The sequence below is a fragment of the Lithobates pipiens genome, unplaced genomic scaffold (assembly GCF_037356315.1).
Source record: "Lithobates pipiens isolate NorthernLeopardFrog02 unplaced genomic scaffold, aLitPip1_a1.2 Scaffold_30, whole genome shotgun sequence".
In the NCBI taxonomy this organism is placed as follows: domain Eukaryota; kingdom Metazoa; phylum Chordata; class Amphibia; order Anura; family Ranidae; genus Lithobates; species Lithobates pipiens.
Genome location: NW_027507791.1, coordinates 61910736 through 61929119, shown reverse-complemented (window position 1 = coordinate 61929119; position 18384 = coordinate 61910736). Strand labels below are relative to the sequence as shown.

The 18384-nt window shown below is 39.0% G+C and overlaps 1 protein-coding gene across 1 annotated transcript in view; it reads right to left on the bottom strand.

Moving 5' to 3' along the window:
* LOC143942911 (uncharacterized) overlaps positions 1–11531 on the bottom strand; it is a 28638-nt gene extending 17107 nt beyond the window's left edge. The window contains exons 1-2 of the mRNA XM_077464330.1: positions 11438–11531; positions 8400–8741 (exon numbers count right to left, since the gene is read on the bottom strand). Of these exons, the coding sequence (XP_077320456.1) occupies positions 8400–8741; positions 11438–11480 (385 nt within the window). The 5' untranslated portion in view covers positions 11481–11531. The remainder of the gene's footprint in view (positions 1–8399; positions 8742–11437) is intronic.
* Between the last annotated feature and the right edge of the window lie 6853 nt (positions 11532–18384).

Here is an 18384-nt window from a genome sequence, read left to right as displayed (position 1 = left end):
GAGGTCAGTGCATGAATTTGTTCTGCAAAACTGATAGTTCAATGAACTCCCAAAGTTAGAGGAAAGACAGTAAGAAACTGTACAAACATTAACAGTAACTATAGTAATTGCAGTTAGATACTATAGTCGTGACTTCCTTGTAAGTTTATCAAACATTGAGGTTAGGTCAAGAGCTGGAGAACTTTTTGTACCACTCTGTCCATGGTTGCCAGAATTTGTCAGTGATTAGGTATCTACCTACACTGGATGCAAAGAGTAATTTACAGGCACCATGAGTGTTAATCAGCTGGATAGTTACCTGGATATCAGGGGGTCTTGTGGTCTTTCCAGTTCCTGATCAGGTTAAGTCTGGCTGCCAAAAGGATGTGGGATATCATTATCCTCAGAAGGGTAGGAACAGAATCCACCTGTAAGGATAACAGTGCCATACCCAGTGTTTGCTTTAATTTGAGTCTTAGGAGCTACGTTATGAGATTAAATACTAGGTACAAGTATTGGGTTATAATTGGGCAAGACTACAGAAGGTGTATTAAAGCTCCGGGCTCCCCTCAATTTCTCCAGCACAAGGGAGACACACCTGGGGCAAATCTAAATATGCGATGTGGAGTAAGATACCAACTTAACAAGATCTTTTGACATTTAAACAATTTTTGATTAAACATTTGTACAAATATATTAACCAGAATGTTTTAACCATATATCTTAGACCAAACTGCTATCAGAAAATATTAATGCTTTGCTTCTAGTCCTTAAGTCAAAGTGTACTGGCATAGAGCAGTGTTTCCCAACCCCAGTCCTCAAGGCGCCCCAACAGATCATGTTTTCAGGCTTTCCACTATTTTGCACAGGTGATTTGATCAGTAATTACTAGGGATGGGCCGAACACCTCCCCGGTTCGGTTTGCACCAGAACATGAGAACAGGCAAAATAATTGTTTGAATACGCGAACACCGTTAAAGTCTATGGGACACGAACATGAAAAATCAAAAGTGCTAATTTTAAAGGTTTATATGCACGCTATTGTCTTAAAAAGTGTTTGGGGACCTGGGTACTGCCACAGGGGACATGTATCAATGCAAAAAAAAGTTTTAAAACAGCAGTTTTTTCGGGAGCAATAATTTTAATAAAGCTTACAGTGAAACAATAAAAGTTTAATATTCCTTTAAATTTCGTGCCTGGGGGATGGCTATAGTATGCCTGTAAAGTGGCACATGTTTCCCCTGTTTAGAACAGTCTGAGAGCAAAATTACATTTCTAAAAGGAAAAAAAGTCATTTAAAAGTACTAGCGGTAGCAGCTATAATTAATTGTCGGTCCGGGCAATACACATAAAAGTTCACTGATAAAAACAGCATGTTATTCCCCCACAGGGGAACCCCAAACCAAAATGAAAAGCAAAAAATGCGTGGGGGTCCCCCCAAACTCCATACCAGGAACTTCAGGTCTGGTATGGATATTAAGGGGAACCCCAAGCCAAAATAGAAAAAAAATGGGATGGGGTCCCCCTCAAAATCCATACCAGACCCTTATCTGAGCATGCAACCTGGCAGGCCACAGGAAAAGAGGGGGGGACGAGAGAGCACCCCCTTTCCTGAACTGTACCAGGCCACATGCCCTCAACATTGAGAGTGTTCTTTGGGGTAGCCCCCCAAAGCACCTTGTCCCCGTGTTGATGGGGAGAAGAGCCTCATCCTCACAACCCTTGCATCGGTGGCCAGGGTTTGCTGGTGGGGGCTTATCGGAATCTGGAAGTCCCCTTTAACAAGGGGACCCCAAGATCCCACCCACCCCTGTGTGAAATGGTAATGGGATACAAATGTACCCCTATCGTTTCACAAAAAATGTGTGAAAATGGTAAAAAAAAATAGTTACGTAACCGAGTGACCCGCCCCCCTCTGATGCTATAGCAACATCATCGTGTGGCCCCATCCTCAGTTATAAAAGAGCTGTCAACTGAGAGAGGCCAGTCATTACGGCGGGTGCCTCCCATGGATGCAGATCGTAGGTGGCGTGTGGCTTTTTTCTTTTCTTTTTCGGTCTGTCGGAGCACGAGAAGAAGAAGAAGAAGACTCTGTGGGACAGTTTTATTTTTTTAATTTTTTTAAATAAAAGACTTGTCCCAAGGAGTGTATTGTCTTTTGTTTTCACCCATTTTTTGTGAAATGGTAGGGGTACATTTGTACCCCATTACCATTTCACACAGGGGGGCCGGGATCTGGAGGTCTCCTTGTTAAAGGGGGCTTTCGGATTCCGATAAGCCCCCTGCCTACAGACCCCCACAACCACCGGGCAAGGGTTTTGGGGGGCTACCCCCTCTTTTCCTGTGGCCTGCCAGGTTGCATGCTCAGATAAGGGTCTGGTATGGATTTTTGGGGGGACCCCACGCCATTTTTAAAAAAAATGTTGGCGTGTGGTTCCCCTTAATATCCATACCAGAGTTGAAGGCTCTGATATGGATTTTGAGGGGGACCCCCATGCCATTTTTTATTTTTTTGGGCACCTGGTTCCCCTTTAAATCCATACCAGACCTGAAGGGACTGGTATAGATTTTGGGGGGGCCCCCAAGCATTTTTTTAAAATTTTGGTTAAGAGTTCCCCTGTGGGGGAATCCCATGCCGTTTTTATCAATGAACTTTTATGTGTATTGCCGGGACCGACAATTCATTATAGCCACTACCGCTAGCGCTAGTACTTTTAAATGACTTTTTTTCCTTTAGAAATGTCATCTTGCTCTCGGACTGTTCTAAACATGGGAAACATGCGCCACTTTACAGGCATACTATAGACACTCCCAGGTTTGACATTTAAAGGAATATTTCACTTTTATTGTTTCACTTTAAGCATTATTAAAATCACTTCTTCAGAAAAAAAAGCTGCTGCTTTAAAACTTTGTTTTGCATTGATACATGTCCCCTGGGGCAGGACCCGGTTCCCCAAACACTTTTTATCACAATAGCTTGCATATACGCCTTTAAAATTAGCACTTTTGATTTCTCCCATAGACTTTTAAAGGTTTTTTTCCGTGGCTTTCGAATTTGCCCAAACACCCCAAATTGTTCGCTATTCGGCGAACACCCAGTCAGGGCTGAAACAACTAATCAATTATGAAATTAATCGATTACTATTTTCATAATCGATTAATCGGCCAGTAACATTATGGAGTTAAAAAAAATATAAAATGAACACTTTATAGTACAAAAAGAGCAAATAATTGCTACTGTAAATATTACTTTCACAGTTCTATAGTAAAAAAATAAATAAAATAAAAATAAACCCCTTACAGTAGTGATCATCTGCTTTTTTGTACTATAAAGAGCTATTTTTTTTTTAACCCCATTATGTTACTAAACATTTTAGACCTGGTTCACATCTATGTGTTTTTTGCAGAAACGCTCTACAGTTTATCTACATGATTTCCTATGGGACACGTTCACGCAAAACAGTGCTTTTTTGGTTCAATATACTTCAATAGAGAAGCTGCAGAGAAGCATGCAATGCGTTTTTTTTTAGCAAATTGTGTTTTTTTTCTGCCCAACAACAAATTGGCAAAAAAAATATGTAAAATCTCAGCAAAATCACGTGTGCAAAAATCGAAATGCATAGCAAAAAGCACAGCAGAAACAGATCAAAACACAAACCGCATAGGTGTGTACCGAGCCTTATGCTGGCCACATGGATCAATTTTCGGACAGGAATATTCAGAAGAAAAATCTTTGTACATTCGCTGAATATATATTTTTTTTAAATTCTCACTTGTTTTTAACATTCTGTTTTTAAAATGAATGTAATTTCTGAATGAAAACCACATACACTGAAAATTTCTTTGACCAAGCGGTTTTCTATTTCCAGATTTTCCCATCACTGTGGTTGAAAATGAACCCCAATTTGACCCCGCTAATGATTAAAAAAAAGAGCGACCGTTCTTAAAATTACATTTGTTTTTAAAGACTTTGTTTTTAATTATAAAAAATTGATCTCTGAGTCTGATGATATTTACCAGATTCTCTCTCTAATGGTATATACAGCATATCTCTTCTAATAGTATATGCAGTATATATCCTCTAATAGTATATACAGTATATCTCCTCTAATAGTATATACAGCATATCTCCTCTAATAGTATATACAGTATATCTCCTCTGATAGTATATGCTGTATATCTGCTCTAATAGTATTAACACAGTATATCTCTTCTGTCTGTTATTCTCAGAGTGGATTAGATATTTTGCTACCTAACCATATAGTTGGTTATTTATATTTACTACTGCATAGAGACATTTAAGAATAAAGTACCTTTTTTTTAAACTTGACATAGTAACTAAATTATACACCCCACTTTTTTTTAAGGGGTATTAACCGATTAATCGATTAATCGAAACAATAATCGGCCAACTAATCGATTATGAAAATAATCGTTAGTTGCAGCCCTACACCCAGTGTTGGCTCATCCCTAGTAATTATCTTAGTTTCATCATCATCAGCCATTTCATCTGAGGGAAATCCTGAAAACATGACCTGTTGGGGCCCCTTGGGGACTGGAGTTGGGAAAAACTGCCATAGAGGTTAGCAAATCAAATGGGGTAGAAGGGAAGGTAATGCAAATTTGTTGGGAAAGGGAATCATAAGAATTCAAGTACATGGAGATATTTCCCACTTTAAATTGTGGTGGAAAAAACTTTCAACTGCCAAACAGTTAAACAAGAACATGTATACATATCTTTAAGAATTCACTTATTTTTGGAAATTTTGGACTTCTTTGCCCTACAGTTTATCACTATTATTGTCCTAAAATTTTACATTAACCACTTGACCACCGGGCACCCCAAAACACATTCTGTTATTACTCCTGAATATGGCGATACCACATGTGTGAGACTTTTACACAGCATGGCCACATACAGAGGCCCAACATGCAGGAACCACCCAGAGCAATTCTGACATTTCTCTCCTACATGTAAAAATCTAAATTTATTTGCTAGAAAATTACATAGAACCCCAAAACATTATATATGTATATATATATATATTTTTTTTTTTTACCAAAGACCCTATAGAATACAGTGGTGGTTGTTGCAACATTTTATCTTGCACGGTATTTGCGCAGAAATTTTCAAACGCAAAACGCAGTTTGAAAAAAACTGTTTTGTGCTTTAAACAAAAAAAACCCCAGTAAACTTAGACTAATGTTTTTGCATAATGTAAAAGATGAAGTTACACCGAGTAAATAGATGCCTAACATGTCACCCTTCAAAATTCACACACTCGTGACACAGAGCAGCAGAACAGGGAGATGCCTATGTAAACAAGGCATTTCCCTGTTCTGCCTAGCAACATGACAGGGATTTACTGCTCCCTGTCATCGGGTCAGTGATCTCTGTCATGTTATAGTGAGCCCATCCCCCCCACAGTTAGAATCACTCCCTAGAACACACTTAACCCCTTGATTGCCCCCTAGTGTTTAACCCTTCCCTGCCAGTGTCATTTATACAGTAATCAGAGCATTTTTTTTAGCACTGATTGCTGTATAAATGTTTTTTTTTTTTAATATGTAGAAGAATACATATCAGCCTAAACTGAGAAAGAAATTTGTTTTTTTATATATTTTTTGAGGATATTTATTATAGCAAAATGTTTAAATATTGTTTTTTTTTTTCAAAATTGTCGCTCTTTTTTTGTTTATAGTGTAAAAATATAAACCGCAGAGGTGATCAAATACCACCAAAAGAACGCTCTATTTGTGGTTAAAAATAACACAAGTTTGTTTGGGTACAACGTCGCACAACCACACAATTGTCAGTTAAAGCGATGCAGTGCCGTATTGCAAAAAGTTCTCTGGTCAGGAAGGGGGAAAAGTCTTCCGGGGCTGAAGTGGTTAAGGTACAGCAGGTGCCAACATTTCAGAACCTATTTTTTTTATTTTTTTTGCTGTTTTATGGTTTCTTTTCAGCACCAACAATTTTCAATGTAGATGAAAGAAAAAAGGCGCCTCTAAGTGCTGAATTAAAGTGTCCTAATACCGCGTACACATGACCGGACTTTTCGAGGGACTAGGTCCGACGGACTTTCGGCCGAGTTCTGACGGACTTTCCGAATGAACGGACTTGGCTACACACAATCACACCAAAATCCGACGGATTCGAACGTGATGACGTACGACCGGACTAGAATAAGGAAGTTCATAGCCAGTAGCCAATAGCTGCCCTCGCTTCGGTTTTTGTCCGTCGGACTAGCATACACACGAGCGGATTTCTCGGTAGGAACTGGGTCAGGCGGAGTTCTGGCAGAAAAATTTGAAACATGTTCCATTTCTAAAGTCTGTCGGATTTTTGCAAATCAAAAGTCCGCTGCAGCCCACACACGATCGAATGGTCCGCCGGAATCGTTCCGTCGGACCTTTGATGTCGAAAAGTCCGGTCTTGTGTATGCGGCATAAGTGTTTGAAGACTACTTCTTCTGTCCAATAAAGACACTATCTGCCTGATCCTGACATTCTGAGCACCCTTGACATATGTTTTATCAACAATTTTCAATGTGATTGTGGTGCCAGGATCAGAGCAATGATTCAATTTTCATCAAAATTATGAGTACGTTCATATTAAGGGTTGGAATGTTAGGCTAAGTTTAAGGGTTAGCTTTAGGATTTGGATTAAGATCTGAATTTGGGGATTTAGGAATAGATTTTAGGATTACAGTTAAAATAAGAAATACTGTTTGAAGTATTTATGGAATTTTTTGGAAAGAGAAGGGAAGGAATATAACACCTGCAAGTGTCTGTTTCCCTGTTGGGGAGACTGGTTACAACTGTCTATGAGGTAATTTACTCTCACTTTTTAAATATTTCATCTCTGGCACCAGAAGTGAAAGGAAAGCTCTACAATGGGACACAGGAAGCAAAAACGACAAGGGCTTTAACTTTCCTACTGTTATCCAAATTGAAAAAAAGTGTGGCTATATACACATTTTATTCTTAAAATTAGATTATGGGTTGGGATTAACGTCTTCCTGTCCACACTATAGCCAAATGACGGCTACAGCGCAGACCTACATTGCCAGGAAGCCATCAGTAGACTTCCTCCCCTTTGCACATTCCCTGCGCGCCCTCTGCAGGGCGTTACTGCGCGCTCTGTGATCACCGAGTCAATAAGACCCAGATGATCACCGATCAGAGTAAGGGGCCAATCTTCTGATTACATCATGTGATCAGCTGTCAGCTGATCACGTGATGTAAACAGAAGATCGCTAATCTCTTCTTTTTTTTTTCCTCACACTGACAGCGTGAGGAGAAAAAAAGCCGCTCAAAGGCTTCTATGTAAGGGACATCGCCACCTGCCAGTGCCCACAGTGCATTCAGTGCCTACCAGTGTATATCAGTGCCACATATCAATTCCCACGAGTGCCACCTATCAATGCCCACCAGTGGTGCCAATTAATGCTTCATTAGTGCCACCTAGCAGTGCTGCCTATTCTTCTTCTTCTTCTGTTCTTCCGATGTTGACACAACGCTTTCTCCCGCTGTAATGCTGTGGACATCGTGCGCAACGACTTATATAGGCATTGGGAAGGGTCACCGGTTGATGTCACCGGGTGACCTCACCCCTTATGACATCACAGTTCCAGCATGTCGGGTGACATCCCCCGTGACCCTGTCCAATGGCTATATAAGTTATTGCGCACCATTCCCACAGCATTACAGAGTTAAAGAGGTCATTGTGATCTGGCGAGTAGGAATTTCACTCACATCCACAGGGTGTTTTCTCATGAATTTTTGCCATTGGTGATGGTGTAAAGATTGAAGTTGCATCACAAAAGATTCATGGACTTTTATTTTTTTATGACATATTTGTCTTTTTATGAAATATTGGTTTTAAAGAAATATTTTAAATCACTGTTATTTCAGAACTGAATTATTAATTAATCATTAATTACTATTTAGCTAATCACCATGTACTTTATTTGTTTATGCACAAAATGTAGTATAATTTCCCAAATGTCAAAGTTCACAGCGGCCCCTGTTACTATACACCCCAAATCAGATAAGGTTAGCACTATATATTTATAATTTTCTAGAACTAGCTCATTTAGCTATTCCATAGCACAAGGTTCTTCTATTTCTCACTTATTATCAGAAGGTACTTGGTGCTTTCTTACAACCATTTTTTTGTCTTTGTGAATATTTAATAAACATAATTATAAAAGCATTTAGGACGCTCACAGGGAGATACACATTTTGTCACCTTTGAAGTTCCAACCAACCATATACTATATATTTTGGGAGTATTGGCATGGGTGGACTTATTGGTCCTCTGTATAGTAGTTGGAAGATTGAGGGTAAGATTTTGCTAAAATAATAGATTTTATGCTAGTCGGGCAATGTGCGGTGAGTAGAACATGATCTCTTACCTGTAACAATTAATGTGTTGGCCGCATAAAAGGTCTGGTCCAGTCCAGGCTCGGAGCAGTAATATACTCCGGAATCAGATTTGTCCACGTTTTTAATTTCCACAGCAAGCTGTTTTTCTTTGCAGTTTGGTACAATTTTTTCTGATGGTGATGATGGTGCTGATGATGATGAGCATGTGCTTCGTCCCACATCCTGTAACCCTCCATCTTCCTTTTCTTTATACCACTGCCAGTTAGCAAATTTATCGTCTAAAGTCTTGTTACAAAGAATGGTGACTGTCTCTCCAGCTTTCACAAATTGGACATGAGGAAACTTCTGGGCAAGTTCACTTGTGAATACACCTGGAAGAGACATGAAACATACAAAATGTTATTCATTGTATCATTCCATGTGCTCAACAAGCAATCATACAATCAACCGCTAATTGTTATAGTGATAAAGAGGAATAATTCTAATCCATAGGCCAAATCCCTAAATGTAATCCTTAACATAAACCTATCTTTATATTTAACCTTTAAACCTTAAATACGGCCTTTAACATAAGATAACCCAACAAACACTAAAAACGAAATATAATCATCACTGAGCAAAGAATTATCACAATGAGAAATGTACCAATAAGAATCTTTTAGTCAGTGGCAGTAAATGTGACATATAACAATCCCTTCATGCCACTTTTCTGTAGAACAAATTTCCTTCAACTGGTCACCTGGGCTATTAGAGAGAGCCTACCTACTTGTGAAGAGCTGTTTCTCCAAGGGAAACCCAAGTAGCCATTTGTGCCTTTTTTGAAATGTATTTTTTATTAAGCTTAAAAGATAAGAATTATATCAACAAAGCCTATTGAGAATACCATGGCTTGAATTGAAAACAAGGTAAAAGAACAACCAAACATGATAAAACCTATCAAACAAGGTATTTGGTAACTAAGGCCTAAGAGGACTTTGTTTGCCATAGCTGGGGAGTGCGAATTAGACATCTTTCCCTTAATGCACAGAACTCGAATAGGGTTACATTTAGGAGTAAAACAGTGCATTCTATGGAGGCGTTGCTGATAACCCAACAGTATCCCTGGACTTTGTCCAAATATCCCACACCTAGGAGAATTGTTGTGGGCATCCCCTAGATTTGTAAGTAAATTTGTACAATGGGACCACTTTTTTAACAATAGACATCCAATAAACTAAGGTAGATGCCTGGTGAGATTTTCATTTAAGGAGTATGGACTTACATGCATAAAACAATAGCCTTTTTTAACTTCATTTTAATTTAATAAAGGCTGTTGTAAAATTCAGTCTGACTGTACTATGCAGCACCCAGTATTTAGGCAGCTCCTGTTATTCTGATAGTTGCATTGACTGTTAGTTGTTCTGTGTTTATTGCAAACCCCTATTACCATCTTCTTTGATTTGTGCGGTTATCCTGCATTCATTCAATAGAAAGTTGTACCTTGCCGTTTGTCTTATAATTGACCTATACATTTGCATTACAGACATATTTGTTAACCTAAAGATGACTCTGATCACAATACACACCATTTCAGGCAATGGAAAACACCAGTGTTATAAAAAAAAGTAAAAGATTTATTCAAAATTGGGGGGACACAGTGGTATACTCGTTAGCACTCTCACCTAGCAGTAAAAAGGGTCACTGGCTCAAATCCCAACCACAACACTAACTGCCTGGAGCTTGCATGTTCTTCCTGTGCCTGCATGGGTTTCCTCCCACACTCCAATTGGCTTCTGTCCAAAATTGGCCCTAGTATATGAATGGGGACCTTGGATTGTGGGCTCCTTGAGAGCAGGGACCGATACAGGGATAAGGACAATTGTAGACACTCACTCAGGTTGGACTGGTGTCTTTATTCAACCTAACTAAAAGATTAGAAAATATACTTGCTTGCTTTGTAATAATTGGTTGGCTATTGTAAAATTGCTTAAAAAAGTAATGTGCCCAGTAAACATTTTAGTACACATGATCGGAAATGCCGCCAGCAAAAGACTGATGTGAGCTTTTGGTCAGAAAATGCGACCATGTGTATGCTCCATCGGACTTTTGCTGGCCGAATTCCAGCCAACAAAAGATTGAGAGCTGGTTCTCTATTTTTCAGTCGGAAAAAGTTCCTATCCGAAAATGCGTTTGTCTGTATGCAACTCCGATGCGCAAAAAAATCATGCATGCTCGGAAACAATTCAACACATGCTTGGAAGCATTGAACTTAATTTTCTCGGCTAGTCGTAGTGTTGTATGTCACTGCGTTCTTGATGGTCGACAGTTCAGGGAACTTTTGTGTGACCGTGTGTGACCGTGTGTACAAGCTTGAGCGGAATTCCGTCGGAAAAACCATCCAAGTTTTTTCTGACGGAATTTCTGATCGTGTGTACGGGGCATTAGGCTGATTTACTGAAAGGATTTGAGAATATTCACACACAATAATGCGGAAAGATTTACTTCAGTTATCCAACCATGTGAATAGAACATCTCTTAGTACTTAATGCACAGGATTGGATAATTGAAGCAAATCTTTACACATTTTGTGGTGGATACATCTTCAAATCTTTTAGTAAATCAGTCCCTTACCGATTTACTAAAGGAGGAGAGAATGCTCCCTTAGGAAAGGTATCTAATCCTCTGCAAGATTGGGTTATTAAATGTTAACACAGCTACCATTTATCATGAACATTCTCAACCCCTTTAGGTAACCAATCCCAATAGTCTATCTATCTATCTATCTATCTATCTATCTATCTATCTATCTATCTATCTATCTATCTATCTATCTATCTATCTATCTATCTATCTATCTATCTATCTATCTAGCTATCTAGCTATCTATCATCCGCCTTTAAATGATAGAAAAGAAAGAAAATACTAAATAAATACTTTAATGAAAAGTCTGACATACAAACCCAACCACATAGTTGTTTTTTTTGACTAAAGAACATTCACAAAAAGAATCTCATACAACCTGCTAATTAAACATTCTTGATAGACACCGAATGAAGGACACTGCTGAATGAAGGAACAGGTTACTTACCATTAAGATAAATATAAAACACGATCACCGTTTTGGCTGTCATGATTCCTTTGCTTGTTACCTGTTGTAGATTAGACAACTTGTGTGATCTGTGTTTGACTTCCTGCCCGTCTCACATATATATATATATTTTCTGTGTATTGAACATCCTGTCCTTTGCTGGTCACAGAGGGGCTGATTCACACATTTATCAGCTTAGGCTCCATGCACACTGGAGCTCAAAAAAGCTTTTTCTGGACACCAGATTGCTGGCAGAAAACGCTGGTAGAAAAACGAGATTTTAACAGCGTTTTGTACTAGTGGTTATGAGTGTTTATGAGCGTTTTTTAGCATTAGCGTTTATGGGTGTTTTTAATAAAAATACAGAGGACACTCCAAAAATCCCACAATGCATTCCCAAATGCCCATAATGCATTGAAAAAATAGAACGCTAATTAACACGCGTTTATGCACGTTTATAAGCGTTTATCGGCGTTTGCCATTTTTTTGCGTTTTTTTGTGGTCAGAAAAACTGCACTTTGAATGTGATTTTATGGCATTCAGAGAACAGTTCATAAGCTCCACTGCTGATAAAAGCTAAAATACATCCATGTGGGCACGGACACATAGGAAAACATAGAGTGAAGTTTATGGGCTGTTAAAAAAAAATGCCCAAACTCCAAAAAACGGTCATTTATGAGCTCCAGTGTGCATGGAGCCTAAGAGAACATGTGCATAAATGTCCAGCTGGGTTTAATCCACTAAATCAGTGATTCCCAACCTGGGGTATGCAACAGTAAAGTTAGGGGTGCATAGACATTTTTTGATAATGGCAGAAAAAAGACTGTTGGGGTGGTGAGTCAGGAACTTTGCATTTAAGGGTACTTGAGCAAAGGATTCCAACTTATATGACCATTATACATTATACAATGAAATTCCCCCCTACTCCATATAAAAAAAATTAACTACATGTATAAAACGCATCATCACCCACATACTAAAAATAAATAACAATACTAACCTAAAGTAAAGTTGAACTTCACTCTCTCAATCAACAATGACTATTTTAAGGGCTTTTTTTCTCAAACGATAGGTGCTGGAACTCAACCACGACCCCCCAAAACCGCTCCACCCACACAAACCCTCCAAATCACACCAAATATTGGGTGTGGTCAGTCAAATTTCATGAACCGTAGAAGGGTCTTAAAGGGGCATTAAATACCAGCACTGCATTACATACAGAGTGCAGAGTTCAGGGAGGTTACACCGAGAGTGCAGAGCTGTCACTTGTAAACACAGAAACTGGACTTCTGTGTTTACAAGTGATTGTGGTAAGCAGCCACCCCACCCCCCCTCCCCCAAAGGGTCAAAGCCAGAAGTGGTAGAACTGAGTTCCACCAAGTTCCCCTAAAAAAAGCCCTGACTATTTTTAATCCTTATGCTGCTAGCATTAGTAAATAGATAAGAAAGTAAATCTTATTTACTCTTATTTACTTGTCTTAAACTTTTTTTTTTCTCATTCTTTAGTTACTTCCTGGTTTGCTGGCCTAGGCAAATGATGTCATACAAAGAAAGGAGAAGTGTGCCAAAACTAAGTGCAGTATATATAAAAAAGCTTTTAATATAATAAAATCACACAGCCATATGGCTACTCACAAAAGCTGGTTGTAATCAGGCATATCTATAGAGTAAAGGGGAGGTATCCAGAGTCCCTGGTCCATGGAGAAGCGAAGATGATAAGTCGCTGGTAAGCCCAAGAGAAGAAGCAGTACAACCTCTGCAATTGTTTTTGAATTTGCCGCCTTGCGGATACTCTGGTTGTAGTGGTTTGTAATGCGTTCAGCGTCCGGTGCTCCGAGAGGCCGGAACCTGAAGTGCGCCTCAGCGTGGAACGCAGGCTCCATAGACCGGAGGTGACGTAACGACCAATCAGAAGACACGTTTCACAATATCCATTGTTTCCTCAGTTCTATCAGGTTATGAAGGAAGTGAGACATATATAGACGAGCACAGGATTGTTTTAAATAGCGGAACAGATGACACATGTAATTACAATGAATTAATACCAGAAGAATTCATATAAATCAAATGGAAAATGAACTTAATAAAGAAATTCAATATAAATAACCATATGAATATGTAAAATAATAAAATTGATGGTGAGAAAATTGTGTATTGAAGCTATATTATTTAGAAATTGTTTATATGCAAATTAATTGGAAAAGATAATTAATATAGTAATAAAGGCTAGTAATATGCAAATTAATAGGGGATGATAATGAATAGAGGTTAGTAATTGGAAAATGATGTAAGGGAATTGCTAGATGAATTTAATTTTTTTTTTTTTTTTTTAAACAAGGGGAGCAATAGCACCAAAAAATGTAATTTAGTATTCCAATAAATCATACAAACTATGTGTATATGTATAAAAGAAAATGCATAATTAATGGGAATGTATATGTATATGTAAAGAGAAAAAGGGGGGGGGAGAGAGGGAGGGGGTTCGGGGGGGGGGGGGGGGGAACTGAACAACCAATTATAAATATAGCAAGTTTAAAAAAAATATATGGAGAAAATATATATAGACATTTTTTTAATAAATAATTTATATATGTACATAGGCCTTGTATATACAAACATTATGGAAAAAGCTTTCGGGCCTTGTATATGACCTAGTTAATATGTATAAAGGGAAAGAACTCAGTCTAAAGAACATGCGTGCAAAGCGGTATTAGGTTCAATCTAATACTACCACTAGTGCGGTTTCCGGAAAAAAAAAACAGTTTTATGGATACGCCTGCTGAACAACAAACATTTCAAGATCTTTGCAATCTTTGGAATTCAGATGAAGATGATGATCTTCTAATATGGTCCCAATATTCCAAGTTTACGCCTTCTATAGTACATACCTTGTTTAGGCCAAAATTTATCTTTAACCCCACTCAGTCTAAAGGCCCCTATCTATCCACCTTTTATCAAGTCATATTTCAACAACTTACAGATCTTTGTGCATCTGAATCCTCCAGGCCCAATTATTCTCACCATTTCCCTAATAATCTTAGCCTCCTGGAATATCAAGCCTTGAAATCCCTCAGCAACAATCAGGACATTATTATAAGATCTGCGGATAAGGGTGGAGGAATAATGTTACAAAATAAAGCTGACTATATGATGGAGGCATACCGACTCCTTGATGATAGCAACACTTATGAGAAACTGAAACCAGACCCCCTGCCGAGATTCATAGAGGAATCTAATGCTATAGTCACATATGCTCTTGCTGAAGGCACACTCAGTAAAATTGAGGCTGCTTTTTTTCAGAAACCATTTTTTCAAGTACCTTATTTATATAATTTACAGGACACATAATCCTGTAGTAGCCTCTATGGACAGTATTACTACCAGCTACTCACTTTACATAGACCATTTCTCCAGCTCTTGGCCCAGGGTCTCCCCTCTTTTATTCAAGAGGGGACTCATTTGATAGACCTACTTAGCCCATATACCTGGGAACCAAGATATATTTGGGTGTCTCTGGACGTTTGCTCTTTATACACCTTGATACCCCATACAGTTGGCCTCTGGGCAGTAGCCCACTTTCTCAACAATGACCCCTCTCTCAACATACAACAAATTGATAGCCAAAAAATAATGAAGTATAGCCTCCCATATAATAACTATTCATATAGAAAGTACCATCATCCAGTAATAATTCAAGGGGAAAGGAGGTAGATTGAAAATTGTGAAGGTAGGGGAGATGTGATAAAGAGCTCCCTATACCAATTCCAAATTCAATCATACCAAAAGCATGTTGGACTATACCGGTACTTGATTCAATACATAAAACTCAGAAAATATATAATAAAATAGTACAAATTTTAATACAAGGAAAGAATTTTTTCACAAGCAAAAAACAATATATTGATACAGCGAAACATATTATATTTAAAAAGCTAGTGTATCCCAGATTTCTTGTGTACAGTTACTCATAATCGAGTTCCGTTCTAGGAGTACATTTTGGAGATTCCTCGACTAGTTTCACGGAATTTATCCGCTTCATCTGGAGGTAGTCTGAGAATTAAAATATACATTAGAAAATTCATAAACTTATACAGTCATATAGATATATATCGCAAAATAAGCAAGATCAAAAGAAATATACAATTAAATTTACAAAAAAGAAGGGATTGTAGGGGAATTTGTTACGAAGAACAAAGGGGCAAAAAAAAATAAAAAATAAAAATAAAAAAAAAAGAAGGGGGAAGCAGACGTCTGAGTCCCCTCAAATTTTCTCACCCTGGCGGGCATGGGGGATATAATGCACGTGATGGAACATGGTAAAATCGGAAAAAAAAAAAAAAAAAGAAAGAAGGGGGAAGCAGACGTCCGAGTCCCCTCAAATTTTCTCACCCCGGCGGGCATGCGGGATATAATGCACGTGATGGAACATGGTAAAATTGGAAAAAAAAAAAAAACATTTCACTATAGCTGAATTTAGGGCACTTTGCGACCGCATGCTCCTATATGATGAGGGCAGTGTGGAGGAATCTCCTTCCCCACTGTCGTCACCTTCCCAATTTCCTGATGTACCACAACCCAATTTCCCTTATAACCCTAGCGCTATTTCAAAAATTTCGTTTTTACAATAAATCTAAGAATTTCCTTTTTTTTTTTTTTTTCTTTTTGTTCTCCTCCTGGATCGCCCCTTCCCCTCCTCCCCCCCCCCCTTGTTGATATCGTTGACAACCCCTAATTTGTAATAATGTAAAATAATTTTTTTTTCTTTTTTTCATCCATTATATATACATATATGTATATGAATTATACAATTTGGTTATTATGTTGTTTATTATATTCTTTGTTTCATTATAAGTGTATTATTGGAGTCTTTGTTACGTAGACTTTTTTGATATATCTTTCCTTTTTTTTTTTTTTTTTTTTAATTCTTTTTTTTTCCCCATTTTTTCTGTTTTAGCCGTTCGTTTCCTTCCTCTTTCTCCCCCTGGCGGACATGTACACCTCCTGGCCAGGAGGGGCAGTCACCTTTGTTTCTTTCCCCTTTTGGCTTGCAGGTTCTAAGGGCTAGACATCAGTACATCTGTTGTCTTCCCCCCTTCCCTAGCACACTTCCTGTGTGACGCCTTCCTGGAGTCCACCTGTTCAGTGTGGAGGTGTTGACAGTGTGTTGATTGTCTGACATCACATCCTGTTGGGGATCCCATATAACAGCAGTCTGGATTGACCGCTAGTTATGGGTCTGCACTCTATATGGTGGATTGGAATTTTGCTGCGCCTCAGTTTCACTCATGACATCTGCAAACCAGGTATGTGATTACTTATTGGATCTATTATGGTTCACCTCACTACCTATTCATATTATGGCTCCTTGATGTGTCCATTTATATTATACTTAATTTTTATACTTATTGCAGGAATATTTTGCCTGCTTTTGAACTGCTGAAACTGAGGAGCATTCATCCCCACTGACCAACTTTGTACAGTTGGGGAATATATTAGTCTCTATATCCTGCAATTACAGATAACATGGATCCTCAAGATGGCGATTTTTTTTAATAAAGGACTTGTCTCAAAGTGTCTCCTGTCTTTTTTACTATTTTTGACACTTTATTTGGTGAAATGGTAGGGGTACAATGTACCTGTTACCAATTCACATAGAGGGGGGCCAGAATCTGGGCTCCCCTTGTTAAAGGGGGCTTCTGGATTCTGATAAGTCCCCCACCCGCATACCCTCACAACCACGGGGCAAGGGTTGTGGGGATGAGGCCCTTGTAGGGCTACTCCAACGCACCTTTCCAATGTTGAGGGCATGTGGCTTGGTATGGTTTAGGATGGAGGAGCTCTCTCGCCCCCCCTCTTTTCGTGCGGCCTGCCAGTTTGCATGCTTGGATAAGGGTCTGGCATGGATTTTTGGGGGGACCCCACGCCATTTTTTTTACATTTTGGTGTGGGGTTCCCCTTAATATCCATACCAGACCTGAAGGGCCTGGTGTGGAATTTAGGGGGATCCCCATGCATCTTTTTTTTATTTTGGTTCGGGGTTCCCCTGTGGGAAAATCTCCATGCAGTTTTTATCAATGAACTTTTATGTGTATTGCAGACTGACAATTCATTGTAGCCGCGAGTAGTTTTAAATTACATTTTTCCTTTATAAATGTCATTTTGCTGTCAGACTGTTCTAAAGACGGGAAACATGTGCCCCTTTACAGGCATACTGTAGACACCCCCCAGATATGAAATGTAAAGGAATATTACACTTTTATTTTTTCACTGCTCCCGAACAAAGTGTCTTTTTTTAAAACTTTTTTTTTTGCAATGATACATGTGTCCTGGGGCAGGAACTAGGTTCCCAAACACTTTTTATGACAATACCATGCATATAAGCCTTTAAAATTAGCACTTTTGATTATTCATGTTCTTGTCCCATAGACTTTAACGGTGTTTGCATGTTCAAACTATTTTTTTTTCCTATTCGCATGTTCTGTTGCGAACCGAACAAGGGATGTTCGGCTCATCCCTAGCAAGGACAGATTATGAATAGATGGGGTATCTCAGCCAATGGGCAGGGATCTTCTTAGGTCCCTTGGCCTGCTAGTAGAGCCTATTTATTTGGGTGAGGTCAGGCAATCAGGGTTCTGTGCCACATTGACGGCTGTCTGGGTGGACATGTGTTGTGCTGGCCCAGGCTGCTAGGCCAGAGTCTGAGGCCTATCCTTGGGACATCTGGCTTCTAGGCTGTCTGAGGGCCTATCCAGAAGCAAGAGTGGAGTGTAGGGTTGGGATTGCAGCTTGCAGTCCAACCAGAAGTGATGGTTCTGCCCTTGTTGGAGGTAAAGGGGAAGCTGTCACCACTAAGGGACCAACCACTTTACTACCAGGGACCACAGTGAGTAGCTGAAGCAAGTACCGGAGCAGTATTCTCACCAACTGGGAATGGTGAAGAATTGGGA